The 18,606-nt window shown below is 35.2% G+C and overlaps 1 protein-coding gene across 1 annotated transcript in view; it reads left to right on the top strand.

The window, feature by feature from the left end:
- The first annotated feature begins 534 nt into the window (after positions 1–534).
- The window catches only part of LOC308705783 (lysosome membrane protein 2-like), a 57,722-nt gene continuing 39,650 nt past the window's right edge, over positions 535–18,606 (top strand). The window contains exons 1-4 of the mRNA XM_081390979.1: positions 535–848; positions 9,938–10,098; positions 14,094–14,241; positions 15,062–15,256. Of these exons, the coding sequence (XP_081247105.1) occupies positions 726–848; positions 9,938–10,098; positions 14,094–14,241; positions 15,062–15,256 (627 nt within the window). The 5' untranslated portion in view covers positions 535–725. The remainder of the gene's footprint in view (positions 849–9,937; positions 10,099–14,093; positions 14,242–15,061; positions 15,257–18,606) is intronic.

The following is an 18,606-nucleotide window of genomic DNA, read 5'->3' as shown; positions in this document are numbered from 1 at the left end:
CCATTATGCTGTTTTATGCAAAACTTAATTTATGTACATCACATTTGTTATATCCTTTGTTTTCAGTTCAAAAGTACATTCTTTTAAATGTACTTTTATGCATTAAGCAAGTTGTCAAAGAGCCAAACAATAATCATTATTTATTAGATTAGGAAGCTAGAGAAATGCATAGAAGAAAAAGTTTTTGTGTGTGTGTTTGTGTGTGTTTATAAGAAAAATTAACACAAATATTATTTGCAAAACATATATTTTTTAAAGATTGCTTTGATTTTGGTGGTGAAACATGATCTGTTTTCATGAGAGTTGTGAATTTACACACAACAGAAGGTCCAGTTAAATCTGTCCGGTCACCTTGATCCATGTACAGGAATCCAAACACGCGAAACTCCTCTCTCTCTCTCTCTCTCTCTCTCTCTCTCTCTCTCTCTCTCTCTCTCTCTCTCTCTCTCTCAGTTCCCTCCCACTCTCGGTGACGCTCGCCCCTCACACTGCACTCATTCATTCAAATACTGAGCCGCCCGCTGGATCGCGTTTACTTTTCTGAAGAGCTTCTGGAGGCAAACACTATTACAGTCAACGCACCACAGCTGATTTATTATCTCATGCAAATCTGCTGCAAGTGCTGAACTTTCAACCCTGTGTGTGTGTGTGTGTTTAGGAGGAGAACCTCACACACACGTCCAGAGGAATCGCTTCATCAGCCTCAGCTTTATTACACCTGCACCATGAGGAAAGGCTCCTGTTGCATGTTCTCGTCCGGAGTCATCGGCGCTCTTCTCCTGGTCTCGGGAATCGCACTGTTTGTGTCCGGTTTTTTCCAGACCTTGATCCACAACAAGCTGAAGAGGGTGAGAGACTGTTTTCATCTCCATTCATCATTGTGGAGTTTATTAGTGCTGGTGTCTTACTCTGTGTGAGGTTTGGGTTTGATTGCGGCTTGATGACAGTGAACTTTTTTTGTCAGCCAAAATATTGTAATCTTATTCATTTTAAATGTGTATAATATTTTATGTCTTTTACATTATTCACAAGTTTTTTCTTTTAATTTAACATTTGTATGATTTATTTAGTTTTTAGTAACTATTTTATGGTGATTGTATTTAAGTATTTTTTTTATGTATATATTAGTGTTAAGTGTTTATATTAATCATGTTTATTTTTTACATTTTTATTTTAATTTGTATGATTTATAAAAAATTTAGTAAGTGTTTTATTCAGATTTTTTTAATGATTAAGTTTACTTTTTATGATTTATTCAATTTTTAGTAAGTGTTTCGTATTTATTATTTTTATTTTTAAATAATTCATTTAAATTCTTATGATTTATCTTATTTTTTGTAAGTGTTAAATTAAAGTATTATTTTCTTTTATTTATTTAAATTTTAGTAGGTGTTTTATATAGATTATTTTTAATAATTAAAATTTAAATTAAAATTAAAGATTATTCTTAAATTATGTATTTTAATTTTTAGGAACTGTTTTGTTTTGATTTTTAATTATTTATTTTAATTTCAATTATCTATTTAATTTTTAGTAATTGTTTTATATTAAATTATTTACATTTGTAGTGTTTTTTATTATTTATTTACATTTTATGATTTATTTACTTTTTAGTAAGTGTTTTATATTGATTGTTTTTAAATAAATAAATAAATAATTTATTTATTTAAATTTTACTTAATTATTACCATTTCATGAGCTCAGAAACCCCAGTGAAACATGGAGTGGCGGGAAACGAGCACGATGTGTTCAGTCATCAGAGACAAGCATGTGCTCATTCAGTGTAATCAGAGAGTGACGTGTAACATGTGCTCAGTGTTTCTGTCTTCACCACATTCTGCATTCATCCACGTGCTACCATCACTCTTCCACTTAGAGCTTCTCATAAATGCCATGTCTGCAGAAATCACATGATAGTTCATCAGACAGTGTAGAGAACGATCTACTGAAGTCATCAGGAACATAAACCACTCAATCTAATTCTGTTTGCACAAATAATTTTCTTGAGCTTTAACAGCAGAATTGAGTGCTCTGTTTGTATTGAAATGTCATCGGCTAGAGGAACAGGAAACACACTGTGTGTGTGTGTGTGCGCGTGTGTGTGTGTGTTGTTTCTCTCCATGAACACTGCTGCTCTTCTGCTGAAAGATCCTTTTACAGTATTTTCAGCTGGTTTGTTTTAGAGTCCTACTAGTTCATGCAACTTTAGCCTAAAAGTTAGTGTGAGTCGGTTCATTGCATTTCTGCACAAAAAAATCTTCCAAGTAAAAAGAAAATTCAATCTTTGTAATTCAAAGTTTCACGTGTTACTTGTAATAATTGTTGGTAATAACACGTTTCTTTGTAATAATTTAGTGAAATTTACCAGCAATTTCTTAGTGAAAATCATTTCTACTCCAAGTTTTCTTTTAGTGCAGCAATAATGCAGATTTTATTGCAAGAGGAAGTTCTTTTTCCAGAGTAGCAATTAACCCTCTCAAGTTCAGCCCACAGCCGAGAATAACAGTGCCGATTGAAGCGGCCAGACGATCTGTTTGAGCCGCCCATGTTTACAGGCGTCCGTCGATTATATCCGAGACATCAGACAAACTCCTCAGATTAACCTCTGCTTTAATCATGTTCTGCAGATGTTTGGAAGAGTAAAACACACATTTGCCGCCCATCTAGACTGTCTGCATGGTTCGTACTGGAGACTTTTGTCTATCTGCATAAATTCTGGCTTTTTGTTTTGTTTTTACGTGCCGTTTAGAGGCAGATGAATGTGAAATGGATGATTCCATAATAATAGATCAGATAGATCTTTTTAGTATGTCTAAAAGGTTCAATGCGGTTCTATACAGAACTCTAGGGTTCTTGACTCAATTTTAAAGAACCTTTATAACAGAAAGGTCCAATGGGGTTCTATATAGAACTCTAGTGTTCTTGACTCAATTTTAAAGAACCTTTATAACAGAAAGGTCCAATGGGGTTCTATATAGAACTCTAGTGTTCTTGACTCAATTTTAAAGAACCTTTATAACAGAAAGGTCCAATGGGGTTCTATATAGAACTCTAGTGTTCTTGACTCAATTTAAAGAATCTTTTTTCCAAAAAGGTCCAATGGGGTTCTATATAGAACTCTAGGAATCTTAACTCAATTTAAAGAACCTTTATAACAGAAAGGTCCAATGGAACTCTTGGGTTCTTGACTTAATTTAAAGAAACTTTTTTTTCCAAAACGGTCCAATGGGGTTCTATATAGAACTCTAGGGTTCTTGACTCAATTTTAAAGAACCTTTTTGCCAAAAAGGTTCAATGCGGTTCTATATAGAACTCTTGGGTTCTTGACTCAATTTTAAAGAACCTTTATGCCAAAAAGGTTCAATGCGGTTCTATATAGAACCCTTGGGTTCTTGACTCAATTTTAAAGAACCTTTAATCCAAAAAGGTTCAATGCGGTTCTAAATAGAACAATTGGGTTCTTGGCTCAATTTCAAAGAGCCTTTATCTTCATCCCATAATGGGAACCCCTAAAAGGTTCTACATACGAAGCGCCTGGTTAAACCCTTTGCAACACCCCCTGTGCTGTTATTTTTCTTAGTTAGAAAAGCAATGAATTTATTGACACAGATATTATTGAGAATCTTTAGGCTACTGTTAGAATTAGAATTCTATGTGCCTCATTCCAGTCCTTCTAGCAATTAGCATTTGAATGAACAATGACCCTGCGCTGAGGGAGAAAAGTATCTCTCAAGTTTATTAGCATCTTTATCTCAGAAGATATAGGGCCCTATCTTACACTCGGCGCAATGCAGCCAACCGCCAAGTGCTAGTTTCAGTCCGACGCAGTTATCATTTTCAGGTCCACACAAACATGCCAAATATTTAAAATAAAAGGATTACAATGTAAAAGATTATTATTGTGTACATAAAGATATGGTGGAATCTGGCTTGTCCCGTAGATGTTCTGCTTGCACACTTTTACCTCGCGCACGAGCAGTTCCATTTGCACTCTGGTGACGCGTTCGGTCTTTCCACTGTCAAATTCCGTCATGTAAATAGCAAATCCGCCATGGCGCGAGCGCAACTGGCATTTAAAGAGAATGGGAGATGAGACTCTGATTGATTTAACGCACGTAAATTACTCACTAAGAGAATAGAGACGACCCTTTTAGACCATGCGCCAGGAGCGCCGACCATTTTACCTGTCGTTAAACTAGCAAAAGTGGATTCGGACACGCACTAAGTGAACTTGCGCCTTGCGCTTTAGACCATGAGCTTAGATCGTTCAAATAGTAGTAAGAATATGAGGGGAGTGTCTCAGAGTTCACCAGTAAGAATGTATAGAAAGATACATTGTATAACAAGTCAAGTCAAGTCACCTTCATTTATAAAGCGCGTTTAACAATATAGATTGTTTCAAAGCAGATTTACAGTGATAATAGGAAATTACAGTAACAGAGATTGTTTAGGCTTTACAGCAGTTCTAGAATAAAGTTATTGTTCTGCTAAAGTTAGTTTTGATTGATTCACTTCCGTCGCAACAATCATTAGTTATTAACTTAGGGGCCGCTGACACGACACCGTTCTAACAGAAAACCCTTAAGTTCTCTCTGCAAAACTTAAAAAACACGAACCTGTGAGAACGCTGATGGCGTGCACATACGTATTACATGTTTAGTCTATAGGTATGCACATTTGAATCCATATGAATCCAACATAAGTCCATATATGGTCAGTGTCCGGCTTAGATCACCACATGTACGTTGGGATCCAGAAAGACCGTTGTACTGTGTGTAGCATAGAGAATTCACCATCCGAACACGGAGGTCCTTCCTAATGAGCAACAGATGTTGACAGTACCTTCCTACAGAACAAAGACATCCTTCTCTGTGATATCCTCCTGAGACCCAGAATTTATTTATATATTTTTTTAATTTAGTTTTTTTTTTCCATGTCATCACATTGTTTAGAGCATAAGAAACAAATGGTAAAAAAAAAACATTTTTGAAAAATTATATTTTATTCTTATCTTATGCTATGTCCTCTGTAGTGGACACCAGGACTCAGTTGTTTAAAAAATAAAATGACATTATATGTATAGGGAAAAACAATGGGATTTTTTTTTTCAATCACCATATAGGGTTTTTTTAACCAAAATTTGTATAAAGATGATTCTCAACTATGTTATGAAAGATATAACGGAATTATTTGATACACTATTTTACTTTATGCAATATGTTGGTAAAATGGCCATAAATTAATATTCCCATTCAATGCAATGTATCTATACACTGTATCTAATTTGCACATTAATGTGTTCTTGGAGCAACATTTAATGAAAAAAGAAGTGTAATAATTGGAGTAATAATCAGCAACATTTTAATAATAATATCTAATATTCCATAGGAATATTGATGTATAATTTATTTCCATATTCACTTGTTGTGTCTCCCAAAATGCCTGATAAACATGATTTAAGTCCTGATGCCCTCTACAGTGGACATGTATGAAATCAACGCCCTGTTCTGGTACAGAAAGTCATTTTTTGATTTGAAACCCCATAATGTTTTCCTGAGATGTTGGTTTATGAAATACAATTTGAAAAGTAGTCCGATTTAAATTATAATTACAATATATTATCATATTTCCTACATTTGATCACTAAATTAATGTCAGACATTTTTAAAGACCAAGGAGAAGTTGTTGTCATGCAGAAACCTCCACACATTTGGTGTTTCTGAAAAGCCCTGAATGTGCTCTTTACAGGACACCCAGGTGTGACATGTGACATGTATGATGTCAGAGAAATTCACTAAAATATGGGGCCCTATTTTAACGATCTAAAACGCAAGTATCAAGCGCAAGTAACTTTGTGGGCGGGTCTCGGTTATACCGGCGGGATAAATGACTCTTGGGCCTGACGCAAATCTAAAATGGGTTGGTCTGAAGTAGCTTCATTACTCATAGGTGTGGTTTGGGCGTAACGTGAAATAAACCAATCAGAGCGACATCTCACATTCCCTTTAAGAGCAGGCGTGCTTGTTCCATGGCGGGTTGCTATTATAACGGCGGATTTGCAGGAGCGGTTCACAGCCGAGGAGACCGACGTTCTCGTCAGGGCCGTAAAACACAGAGAAGCGACATTGGGAATGGAGAAACGCACCCAAATTAGCTTCGCTTAAACAGGCGTATAATAATTTGGGTATGTAAGCTAGATTTATGCATATTTTTCCACATCTTCATGGACACAAAAATGATTTCCCTCGTGTGTTAATGTTTTTCCTTGTAATAATGTAGACTATGATTTGCAAAAATGAAAACTGCTGCTTCTGTGTAGATCAAAGTGTATGCGCGTTGTGCACACGCTACATTATGGCCAACCATGCACCCTTAAAATAGCATATGAATAACATGCGCAACTTTTCTCACGAGGTTTCTCCTGGTCAGTGGCGGAATTGTGTTCTGAAACTGCAAAATAGCACCAGGGAACGTTTGCGCCGGAACACGCCTCCTCTTTGCGCTGAACCGCCCCCCGGGAGCGCAAGTTCATTCCCTAATTTACCGACGTGCGTCTGTGGAGGGAAAAGTCAATTGCGCTGGGTGCAAGATAGGGCCCACTACAGTGGACAAAAGTCTATTCCTGGGTCCCAAGAGGATATACTTCATGCTTGTTGCCCTTGCCAAGTCGTATCAGCACTGAAACATCTGAACTGAAATATTTTTCCTTTAACCATATAAATGTGCATAGTTAGTAAAATAGTTGCATTTTCTTACCTGCATTCAGCATATTTTTCCTGCTGGCACCGTACAATCACTTGTTTAATAATCTATTTCATGAAATACTTTCGATAGCAGAGTAAAGTGTGCACTCAAATGTTTGGGGTCAGTAAGATAAAAAAAATAAGAAGAAATTTATTAATTAATACTAAATCAACGCATTAAATTGATAAAATTGACAGTAAAGACATTTTTAATGTTATGAAATATTCCTATTTCAAATAAATGCTTTTATATTCATCAAAGAATCCTGAAAAATAAAATACATCACTAAAATCATCATATCAGAATGAATTGTGAAGGATCATGTGACACTGAAGACTGGAGTAATGATGCTGAAAATTCAGCTTTGATCACAGGAATAAATTACACTTTACTATATATTCACATAGAGAACAGATGATTTACATTGTTATAATATTTCACAATTTTTACTGTATTTTTGATCAAATAAATGCAGCCTTGGTGAGCAGAAGAGAGTTGTTATTCCAACCCCAAAACAATAGTGTGTATATATATATATATGTATGATTCTTTGGAAGATTGTGTAGCTGGATTTCGACATTTAATTAAAAATCCTCTTTTGGCCGTTGAAAGTGTCTTAAATAGCAGTGAAGCTTAGATTAGTATAAACACGTCATTGTTCTGGACGAATTCTTCAGCGTTTTTTCTAGAGGTCTTGGCTGGTGGATTTTTACATGAGAAAAGAAGTGAAGAAAAGAAATGTTCAGAAATGAGTATGAGCTGATGGTCATGTGATCTGTGAGGTTTGTGTGTGTGTGTGTGTGTGTGTGTGTGTGTGTGTGTGTGTGTTAATGAGGGGTTATTCAGTCCAGCCTCACGTGTGTGTGTGTGTATGTGTGTGTGTGAGAAAGAGTTTCAGTAGTTTAATAGGGAAGAAACTCGTGCTAAATAAACTCTTAATGCACGTTTGCTGAAGCGTTAGTGAGTTTAATGTGGTTTAGATGTGGAAGGCAAGGCAAGTTTATGTATATAGCACATTTCATACACTATGGCAATTCAAAGTGCATTACCTAGAAAATAAGCACAAAATAAATGCAAGGGAAATTAAAACGGTTATAAAACTAATTAAAAGAGTTAAATTATACAGTTATTAAAGGAAGGAATTAGAGTAAAATGAATTAAAGTAGTAAAAAGTTGATACATAGAATAAACGTCTCATCTGGCAAAACACTGGTGCATCTTATTTTGTTTCTTTCAATTTCCCCAATTAAGTGGTTTATGTTTCTCTCTTCCCAGTTCTCAGTGCCATTTGAGTTCAGTTCAGACTCAGAAGGAAGAGTCAGTCGGACATACAGTGATCCTCTGAGATGTTCCCAGTGACCGTCTGTTCAGATTGTGTAGCGTTGTCGTCGGACACATCATGTAATCCAGGGAGGCCTTTATATCAACCGTTTTGAGATTATCCGCCCATAACTGTGCTCGCTTGCCCAATTAACAGAAGGGTTAGCATTAGCATAAATCAGCAGATTTCCTGATCTCCGTTTCCTCCACGGATAAACCCGATATGATTACAGTCTCCATAAATGATGAATCATAAAATTCAGTAACAGTGATTAATTCACACTGATGCATTATGGGTCGTTCTCCGGGGTTTATAACAGGTCGTTATACAAACTAATCAGCAAAAACTGTTTCCAACATTGATAATAATCATAAATGTTTCTTGATCATCAAATCATCATATTAGAGTGATTTGTGAAGGATCATGTGACACTGAAGACTGGAGTAATGATGCTGAAAATCAGCTTTGATCACAGGAATAAATTACACTTTACTGTATATTCACATAGAGAACTGATGATTTACACTGTTATAATATTTCACAGTTTTACGGTATTTCTGATCAAATAAATGCATAATTCCAACCCCAAAACAGTAATTATTATTATTATAAAGTTATTCTAAAGTGTTGAACTGAGTGTCAGTTTGTTTTCCAAGCAAGTGTCTTTATTAATATAGACGTGAGAAATGTGTGTGAATCACATTAATATAGTAAACTGTTAGCGGTTAACCTTCTGTACGAGAGTGTGAAGATCACTATCTTTAACTCTGATTACAGTTCCTCATCAGAGACTTTGTTTGTGTGTGTGTGTGTGTGTGAGAGAGAAAGAGAGTGTGGTTGTGTGTGTGAGTGTGTTTGTGAGAGTGAATGAGTGAGTGAGAGAGAGTATGTGTGTGAGTGTGTGTGTGAGTGAGTGAGTGAGTGAGTGAGTGAGTGAGTGAGTGAGTGAGTGAGTAAGAGAGAGAGTGTGTTTGTGAGTGAGTGAGTAAGAGAGAGAGTGTGTTTGTGAGTGAGTGAGTGAGTGAGTGAGTAAGAGAGAGAGAGAGTGTGTGTGTGTGTGTGTGTGAGTGAGTGAGTAAGAGAGAGAGAGTGTGTTTGTGAGAGAGTGAGTGAGTGAGTGAGTGAGTGAGTGAGTGAGTGAGTGAGTAAGAGAGAGAGAGAGTGTGTGTGTGTGTGTGTGTGTGTGTGTGTGTGTGTGAGTGAGTGAGTGAGTGAGTAAGAGAGAGTGTGTGTGTGTGTGTGTGTGTGTGTGTGTGTATAAAGCTGGTTTCTGGGTCTCTGCTGTTCTTGGTCTCTGGCCTGTTTTCTGGCAGACGGGAAGTGGTCGATGTCTCAGCGCTCCTCGAGAGTCCGATCACCCGTGCACAGGCTGGGTCGAGGTTATCTGAGCGCTGCGTTTGATAACAGTGTATCTAATAATTTCAGTCATGGCTGAATATCTTTCATAGCTCTTGTGATACTTCATGTTTCTGCTGGTGCTTTGGCTGAAGGTCTGATGATCTGATGGTGGAGGCGGAACAAACGGGAGGAACTTCATCAGGATTTGAGGAATTTAGAAATTTTACATTTGAGTAAGCAATAATGTAGCGCATTCGGTCAGGTGACACCCAGCCTGAATACTGTATCCCACAATGCAATGTGCTCAACTTGACCTTCTATTTCCAGTGTGATGAATGCCATAACCATAGCATGTTGTTTTGCTGTTGTTTTTTGTTTATTTTGTATTTTATAACATAAAATATATATCATGTTTTTATGTTGTCGTGTTATGTCTTGTATTTTGTTTCTCATCAACTTTGCATCGTACTAAACATGAACTAACTCCTGTTTATCCTGTAATGTAAACCTATATTGTGTGTTTTGTGTGTTCAGGAGATCACGCTGACGGAAGGCAGTAAAGTTTTTGCCACATGGAAGAATCCACCGCCTCCAGTCTTCATGGAGTTCTTCTTCTTCAACGTCACCAACCCTGACGCCTTCCTGAAAGGAGAAGCCAAAGCTCGCCTCACTGAGATGGGGCCGTACACCTACAGGTACAGCGGACGCTCTGGGCTTCAGTAATCAGATCTCTAGCCAGCCAAACACGAGTGGCAGGGCATCTTTCTTGGTCACACTGTTGCTTGTTTTCAATTGCAGTGAGACCTTATTGGTCCAAAATCCCACTCTAAACAACTGCATAACATTATATGTTGTTTAATGTTGTTACGTTACGTTGCGTCTTAAAACAACATAAAATATAACAAAACATAACAAAAGATACCATAACAAAACATGTAATTTTGTGTTGTTTTTATGTTATGTTATTATGTTGTTTTGTGAAGCTCCGCCCACAGTGAGACCTCATTGGTCCAAAATCCCACTCTGCACAACTGCATAACATGTTATGTTTTATGTTATGTTTTGTTTTGTTACATTACGTTGCGTCTTAAAAAAACATAAAAAAAAAAACATTACATAAAAACAAACATTGTTAACGTTTTGTTATGGTATCTTTTGTTATGTTGTTTTTATTTTTTATTTTTGTTATAAAACAACACAAGATAGAAAAACATTACATATAACAATACTTGCTATGTTATGTTTTTGTTATAAAAACAAAATAAAACTTTTATGTTGTGTTTTTATATTTTGCTGTTTTTTTATTTATTTTTATTTTATAAAACATAAAAAACATAACGTAACAAAAGATACCATAACATGTTATGCTGTGTTGTTTTTATGAGGTTGTTATTTATGTTATAAAACATAACATAGCAAAACATTGCACATAACAACATGTTTTTATTTTATAAATCACCATAAAGCAACATAAAATATAACATAACATAAAATAACACAACATGTTGTTTTGCTATGTTATGTTTTTTGTGTTTTATATTTTGCTGTTATTATATTTTTATCATAACATTACATAAAACATAATATAACAAAACTTAACGTTATGTTTTGCTGTTATGTTTTATATGTTTTTTTGTCAGCAAAACAACAGCAAAAAACATGTTTTAACTTTTAAGTTATGTCAAAATAACATAAAAAACATAATACAACAACAAAACAACAGCATAACATCATAAAACATAATATAACATTACAGAAACACCACATACACTGTAAAAAATGACATTATCAGTGAATCATGACAACTTCTGTTTTAACATAACATTAACTCATCAAAATAATTTAAGCACTTTCAACTTTTTTATGTTTTACGAGATTCAACTAGATATTTTTAAGGCAGTTTAATATAACTTAAGTTGAAATGACTTGTACTGACAGATTGTACTTAAAAATTGCAAATGAATTTAAGTTTTTATGCTATGTTTTATGTTTAAGACATTATAAGAAGTTTAATGCCCATTAAGAAACACTGAGAAAGCAATGCATAGTTGCAATAATGGTGAGACGTGTTCAGAAATGCAGCGACACACAGAATCGATGGAGCACTGTGGCTGGGTTTGCTTTGGCCATGTGACAGAGGCAGAATGAGATCATTCTTCATGATCATTTGGCTTCTGATGAAGCTCAGTAACACCATGCTGACGGTCAGATTCGAGTCCGGTGCGGATCTCAGCACAAATCTGGAGATGCTGCTCAATCTTATAATGCTCACAGGGAAAGTCCAGCGTAAGCTATTCACAGTTTCCTGAGTCATCCTGAGTCATCTGCTGGCGTGGGGAATATTACACCAGCCATCTAATCCGTTTTAACCAGCTGGAATTAATTAACATTCCTGCATTTTATTATTCTGTAATTAAAGAAAGAGAGCAAAACCAACAAAAAGCTCATAAAACTAACAATAGTTTATCATGTTGCCTTTAGTTGCATCGTAAAACGGCTGCTATCTGAAGTTATTGCTGTGCTAATATCATATCACATGCAATCTCCGGAAATTACTCTCTCTGCATTATGCATTATACAATCTCTTTAATCTTGTGTCTTTAGCATCAATCCCATCATGCATTTAAACTAAAAAAATAAATAAATTAAGAATTAAATTTTATATAATTTATAATATTCATTAATGTAATAAAATAATGACAATATATACTTTATGCCTTATTTATATATTATATTAATTTTATTTTATAAAACACATTTTGATATGTAATGACTGCATAAAATGTGTGTATATATATGTATGTATGTGTATATATATATATATATATATATATAAACATTGATTTATATTTGATAAATATTTATAGACAATTTATTTTTATGTATACTTTATAAAATGTATTATATTATTGGATCTATATTGTATTATAATATAATATAGCAACATATCATATAATATTGTGTATATAAATATATTATAACCAATATATTTGTACATTATATTAAAATATTTTAGTATATATTTAATTAATTGTTAACATTAATTTACTTTCGATATACATAATAAATAAATTGTCTAAACATTTTTTTTGTATTTATTTTATAAAATAAATTATAATTATTTATAAAAAAAATTCTGTTACTATATTGTATTATAATATAATATAGTAACACGTAAACTAATAATAGTAACATGTAATTTAGTAAAATATGGTAAAATATAATATATTTAATATTAATTTATACAACTGATATATCAATATCAATATATATATATATATATATATATATATATATATATATATATATATATATATATATATATATACTGTATATAAATGTATATTTATATAATAAATTAAACAAATTAAATGAATATATATATATATAATATGGGTAAATAACTCTCAAGTTCACTTCTGTCTTTTCTGAAGAATTATGAATATGCATCTTAAACTCTCAGTTCCAGTGAATGTTGTATGAGCAGTCACAGTTTGCAGTCACGCTCTCGTACGCCTGCAGGACTTCATGGCACACCTTAAACAAATATCAAAGTCTGTAGCCGTTAACAAGCGGACGACACCCTCTCCACCGTTTAACCAAGGACAGTCCAGGACGCTCTGTTTGCCTTGATCTTGGGTAACTCAGAGCAAACAGACAACACTTCAGCAGGATCGATCTGACCTGAAGTTCAGCCATAGAGAATGAATCATGATTAATTTAGATGTACTCCACATCCTGTACTTATAGATCATGTTTTCTGTCCTACAATCTTCATTTGCATTATACAGCGTTCTAATGGCTTCATGCTCTTTGTGTTTCATCAGCTCTTCACTCTCATAATGCCCATAAAAGTCAGTCTAAAACGAGAATGAATCATGAATTATTTAGTTTTACGTCATATCCTGCACTTATAGATAGTGTTTTTCTATCCTACAATCTTCATTTGCATTATACAGCCGTTTTATTGGCTTCATTCTCAAGGTCCTTGCATACTGAGTCCAAAATTTCATATTCGTCATTCGGTGGCTCTGAATTGTCAAAATACCCCACATTTTCTGCCATTGTAGTCATGTGAAAAGTCATATCTGCCATTGGATATTTAAAGTATGATAACAGTGTGAATAAGGAGGCTTTTGTAATTAATTTGTTAATTTTATTAGTCAAATTTCACATTCCTAAGTGCAAGTTTTCTAACAAAAAGCCCCTTTTCTCTGTAGTCCTTAAAGAATTGGAAAATTACTTTTCTACTATTCAATCTAGTACTAACGGAAAAGCTATTAAGACTATTAATTATTTAAAATCTTTGAATGACACAAATGTGTTTTTTTATGTTTTTTTGTTGTTGTTTTTTTAAATGTTTTTTTTTCTTTGCTCCCTTGACTCCAGTGTACGTTGTATTGTTTTGTTTACTTTATATATATATGAAATATACATTTTATATATATTTTCTGCGAAAAACAGAAAATCTAACCCAATTCAAATTTGGGTTACACATTCACATGATCACATTTTTTTATGACAGACGAAAGTTTCGGAGGCAGTGATTGACACAACGTGAGGTCGTAATTGTTTTATAACGTGTGAACATTTCGGACTGTCCTTAGTGTATACCTTCTTTGATCCATCAGCTCTTCACTCTCATAATGCCTCTAAAAGTGAGTCTAATAGGATATAATGCTGTTTGCAGAGAGTACAGGCCCAAACACAACGTGTCGTTTGTGGAGAACGGGACGATGGTCGCCGCTTATACGCCAAAGTATTTCGTCTTCGTGCGTGAGAAGTCAGTCGGAGACCCGAGCGTGGATCTGGTGACGACCGTGAACATCCCAGCGGTGGTGAGAACTCAAAGTTCATGAGAACGTGGTTAACCTTCATCCTTCCCTCGGGTCATTTTGACCTGGAAAATATTTTGCTTTTTTTTAAACATTGAGTGTTCATCAGAGGGGTCCAAGACCCAGGACTTTTGTTGCAGTTGAACCACGAATACACACACAAAAAATTCTTTTGTGGTTGAAATTTAAAAAAGAACAAATCCTTCTCTCACGGGTCAATTTGACCCCCTTAGGAATGAATGGAATGCGAGGAATGCTTCAGTACACATAGAAAAACCTAAAAATGCTCAAAATTCTAACTAAAAATGCTTAAACTTAACCAAAAAAAAAAAAAAAGTATAATGTCTACATGTGTATCTGAACGCATACTGAAGATAACTTGACTTTAGGACCCAGCGGAACAGCTCATTTGCTCCATATAGAGCTATAAGGCCATCTAGAGTCATGAAATATCATCTTTCCACGAGAGGTTGGCAAAAGATATTTTGAGCTGAATTAAAAGCGATATGCATGAAATTGAGTTATTTTGAATTTAAGTTGAAAGAATGTGAGGAATGTGCTTAAATTACTATTTATTTATTATTTATTGATCAAATCTAGTAATTTAAAGTAAAAAATAAATAAAAATCTCCAAAAAAATGCATTAAAAAAAATAGAAAAAATATTATCAAAATGAAATAAAATAAGCTTTCTGAAAAAAAAAAAAAAAATTAGGTATAATTTCAGGACTTTGGGTCATTTTGACCCGCGAGGGAAGGATGACACTAGTTAAAGTTTGTTTTTCTCGCCGGTCTGAATCTCACGTTCTGGTTTCCTCACACAGGCCGTGATCAATCGGATCAAAGGCGCAGGATTCTGGGTGTCCTCGGGCATCTCCATGTACATGGGCTCCATCGGCACCACAATGTTCATGACACACACGGTGGACGAGCTGCTGTGGGGCTTCAAGGACCCGTTGCTCACTCGCCTGCGCACCATAAAGCCCGACACCGACGAGAACTTCGGCCTCATGCTCAACGTGAGTCTCAAACATCTGATACATCACAACACACTTCACTTACACTTGCACTGCTCTTTATTAAAATGGGCTTTAACATTTCAAAGTGGCGATGTATAGAAAATCACACAAAATATAGGGGAGACCGGGGATGGTTGTAACAATTTTGACCTTTCTGTCTATAGCAGGGGTGGGCAAACTTTTTGGCTCAAGGGCCACACTGGGTTTTAAAAATTTGACAGAGGGCCGGCCCAGTAGCAGATTATGAAGCACGATCTCATGAAAGTGCGTATCTATACCACACATTTTATTTCTCGTGCCATTTATATGCCAAAAATGTTTTGTTTTTTTTTGTTTTTTTTTTGCGTGCATGCTACACACTGTAAACCCCTTGGTTAGGATTAGGGGTGTGGAGTGCGTGCCTATTACACGCCATAAAGTGCATATCATATGCACGCGAAAACATATTATGCACTACAATACAATTCGTGGTATTCACACTTTCATAAGATCGGGCTGAGCAAACAGACAATGTTGTGGCAATGTCTGTGCAAAATTCAACAACTGAGAGACGACATTCTGACAATACATTTTTTTTATACTAGATATCCCCCATTTAGCATGTTATGTTTTGATGTTAATTTTTAAAAATGTTAGATAATTATAGCCTATACTTTTTAAATATTGTTTATCCTTATTATTATTTAATGGCCTAACAGTAAATTAGAAACAAAACATCTGCAAGTGTACACTTAGAAGAGTAAAAATTACAGGTTACGTTAATTCAACTTTATTAAAACTGAATGGAAATTGCACTTCCAAAAGTCATACATTTGTGGAAATAAACGAATATACAAATTTATTTTAAGAATAATAAAATAAAACATAAAAGGCAAAGGGAGAACAGAACATTTAATGAAAAAAAAAACGGGTTCTGTACATGGCAGACAGGGGAGCGTAGCCGAAAGCCGGGCGATAAAGGTCGGTAAACGGAATCGGGCAGGATACATCCACAAATCCAGAGGAGCAAAGAAACTAAATAGCAGTCAAATCAAAGGAAAAACTAAGGTGTGCAAGCGGTTACCAAACATTTTTTTTCTCATTGAGTTTCCAAAAAAGGAAAAAACATTAACGTGCAACAAGTCTATGCGCTTAAGGCGCTGTCTGTTTGGTTTCCATGGTGACGCGTCATTGCTTGTTACGTGGCACACACACCGCAGCCATAACAGCGCTGAATGAATGATGATCTGCTTTTATGTCATTTTTCCTTTTTTACATTTGTTAGCTATGGCATGAAATATCTGATATTCCGATTGTCAAATATATGCAACGCAATATATATATAGCGCAAAGTATTGCAAGAAAAAAGGCAAAATTAATGCGATCTTAAGACAATTTTTTTAAATACTCGGCGGGCCGGATTAAACAGCCTAACGGGCCGCATGTGGCCCACGGGCCGTAGTTTGCCCACCCCTGGTCTATAGCTTGAAGTACTTTGAAGTCAGTGTGTTCAAAATGTGATCCAAACTAGTTACAAGTGTCTGCTATTAAATGACATAGCTATTGTCTTTGCAACACAAACAGAAAATGCATGGTTTAGTTTCAAACACGAGGAGTGAAATGTTACAATTCACCCCATAGTCTGGGTTAGTTGTAACATACCCTGGTATGGAATGATTTTCCGGACATTTTTCAAAAGGAATTGCAAATTGTATTTGCAATTGCGTTTTCAAATTGTGCACGCATAAAATGTGACATAATCCAAACGCAAATGCAAATCGCGCATTACCGTTTGCCTTTTCGTTTAAGCGAACGCACAGTGACTGCCAAATTTAAAATGGAAATGCAAAGTCCGTTTGCAACTGTGTTTCCCATATCTTACGAGTCTTGACCCTGTCATATTTAAATAGCAATTTCAATTACCACGTCTGCTTTTTCACTTTCTCAGCGTCGCGTATGTAGCCAGCCAAAACTCAAATGAAATCGCAATTCCCTTAGTATTTCCATTTCCGATGCCTTACACGGAAACCTGTCAATCAGCGTCAAGGGTGGGATTATGCTATGGGGCGTGTTCGTGTTGGGACGTGACGTCACTCAAAGTCGACGGTTAAGAGGTGATGCCCTGAACAGACAGACGCCGATTTATTTTAAACAATGGAGGTAGTTGGTGAAATTGTGGAGGACCTTATGATGCTCGCGCAGCAAGTTGATGACAGTACATCCTCTACAGATGTCCTCTTACTCAGAAGCCATTTCATTTTGGATAAGTTAAATGTTTTCGTGGCCTTGACCAACAGCAACATCAGTAATGTTGTCTTCGCCAACCTCAGTGAAGTAGCTAATAATAGGCTTTTTGTGAAGGACAGGACAACTAAAGAACCTGGACGTCCTTTACTGGACATACCACAAGAGATGAGTGTCGGTGCTAGGTCTCACCCCTTCAAATAAGTGTTCTCAATTTGCGAAATTCAATAAAAATGCTGTCTGTTGCAGTTAAACCTGTGTGTGTGTGTGTGTGTGTGTGTCACTAGCGGCGCAGGATTTTGATTGTAGGTGAGCCTCCAGAAAACTGGATGGGCCAGTTAAAATAAGCCAAAAACAAAAACGGGTTCCCCTTCATCTCCGTTTCAGTGCTTTTCTGCGGCACCGAGGACAGCGACTAACTATACCTGAATTTAATGCGTAGTTAGCATAGGTTTAAAAAAAAAAAACGGATTTTTTTTTTTGCTGCTTTTTTAAGACAATTACAGTTTAATTGAATTTATTGTTTAATAAAATTATAGGCCTATTATTTTTTTAGTTTATTAACAGCAACAACAGCTGTAAAGATGAAGTTGACGATCGTCATCTCCATATAGTGAACGCGCCTATAGAGAGAAATGCACATCATGGATTACATAATCAGAGAGTAGCCTTCGTTTTAAATTGTTAAAAATACATTTTGGGCTTTCTTAAGATATATTTCATGTCTGTGAGGCATACATTGAGTTTCGTTAAGAGATGCGCTCCTGTTCACGAGCAATGCAATGACCGCGCGGGCCCCTCAATGATTTTATTGTCTGCTATATTTCCTTTTTAATTTATTAAATCCAGGCAATAAAAAAATTATTGGTTGATAAAAAAAATATTAAAATTAAGATACAATTTATACAAAACGAAATTCACTTAAAAAGGCTTTCTACAAAACAAAAAAAATCATGTCTGACCCACATCTCTCGATATATTGCGCATCCTATCTTACTCGTGCGGTTCACTTTTCATAATCAACATAGATGAAAAAAAAACATTATAATATTTTAACAAATATGAAACTAAATGAGCTTATTTAATGGCTACAACATGTATACAGACTCTCTATTTGTACAAATTGC

Source organism: Scardinius erythrophthalmus (assembly GCF_964197995.2).
Source record: "Scardinius erythrophthalmus genome assembly, chromosome: 17".
Taxonomy (NCBI): Eukaryota; Metazoa; Chordata; class Actinopteri; order Cypriniformes; family Leuciscidae; genus Scardinius; species Scardinius erythrophthalmus.
Note: the sequence above shows the minus strand (reverse complement) of the source record. Positions and strands in the feature narration are given on the sequence as shown.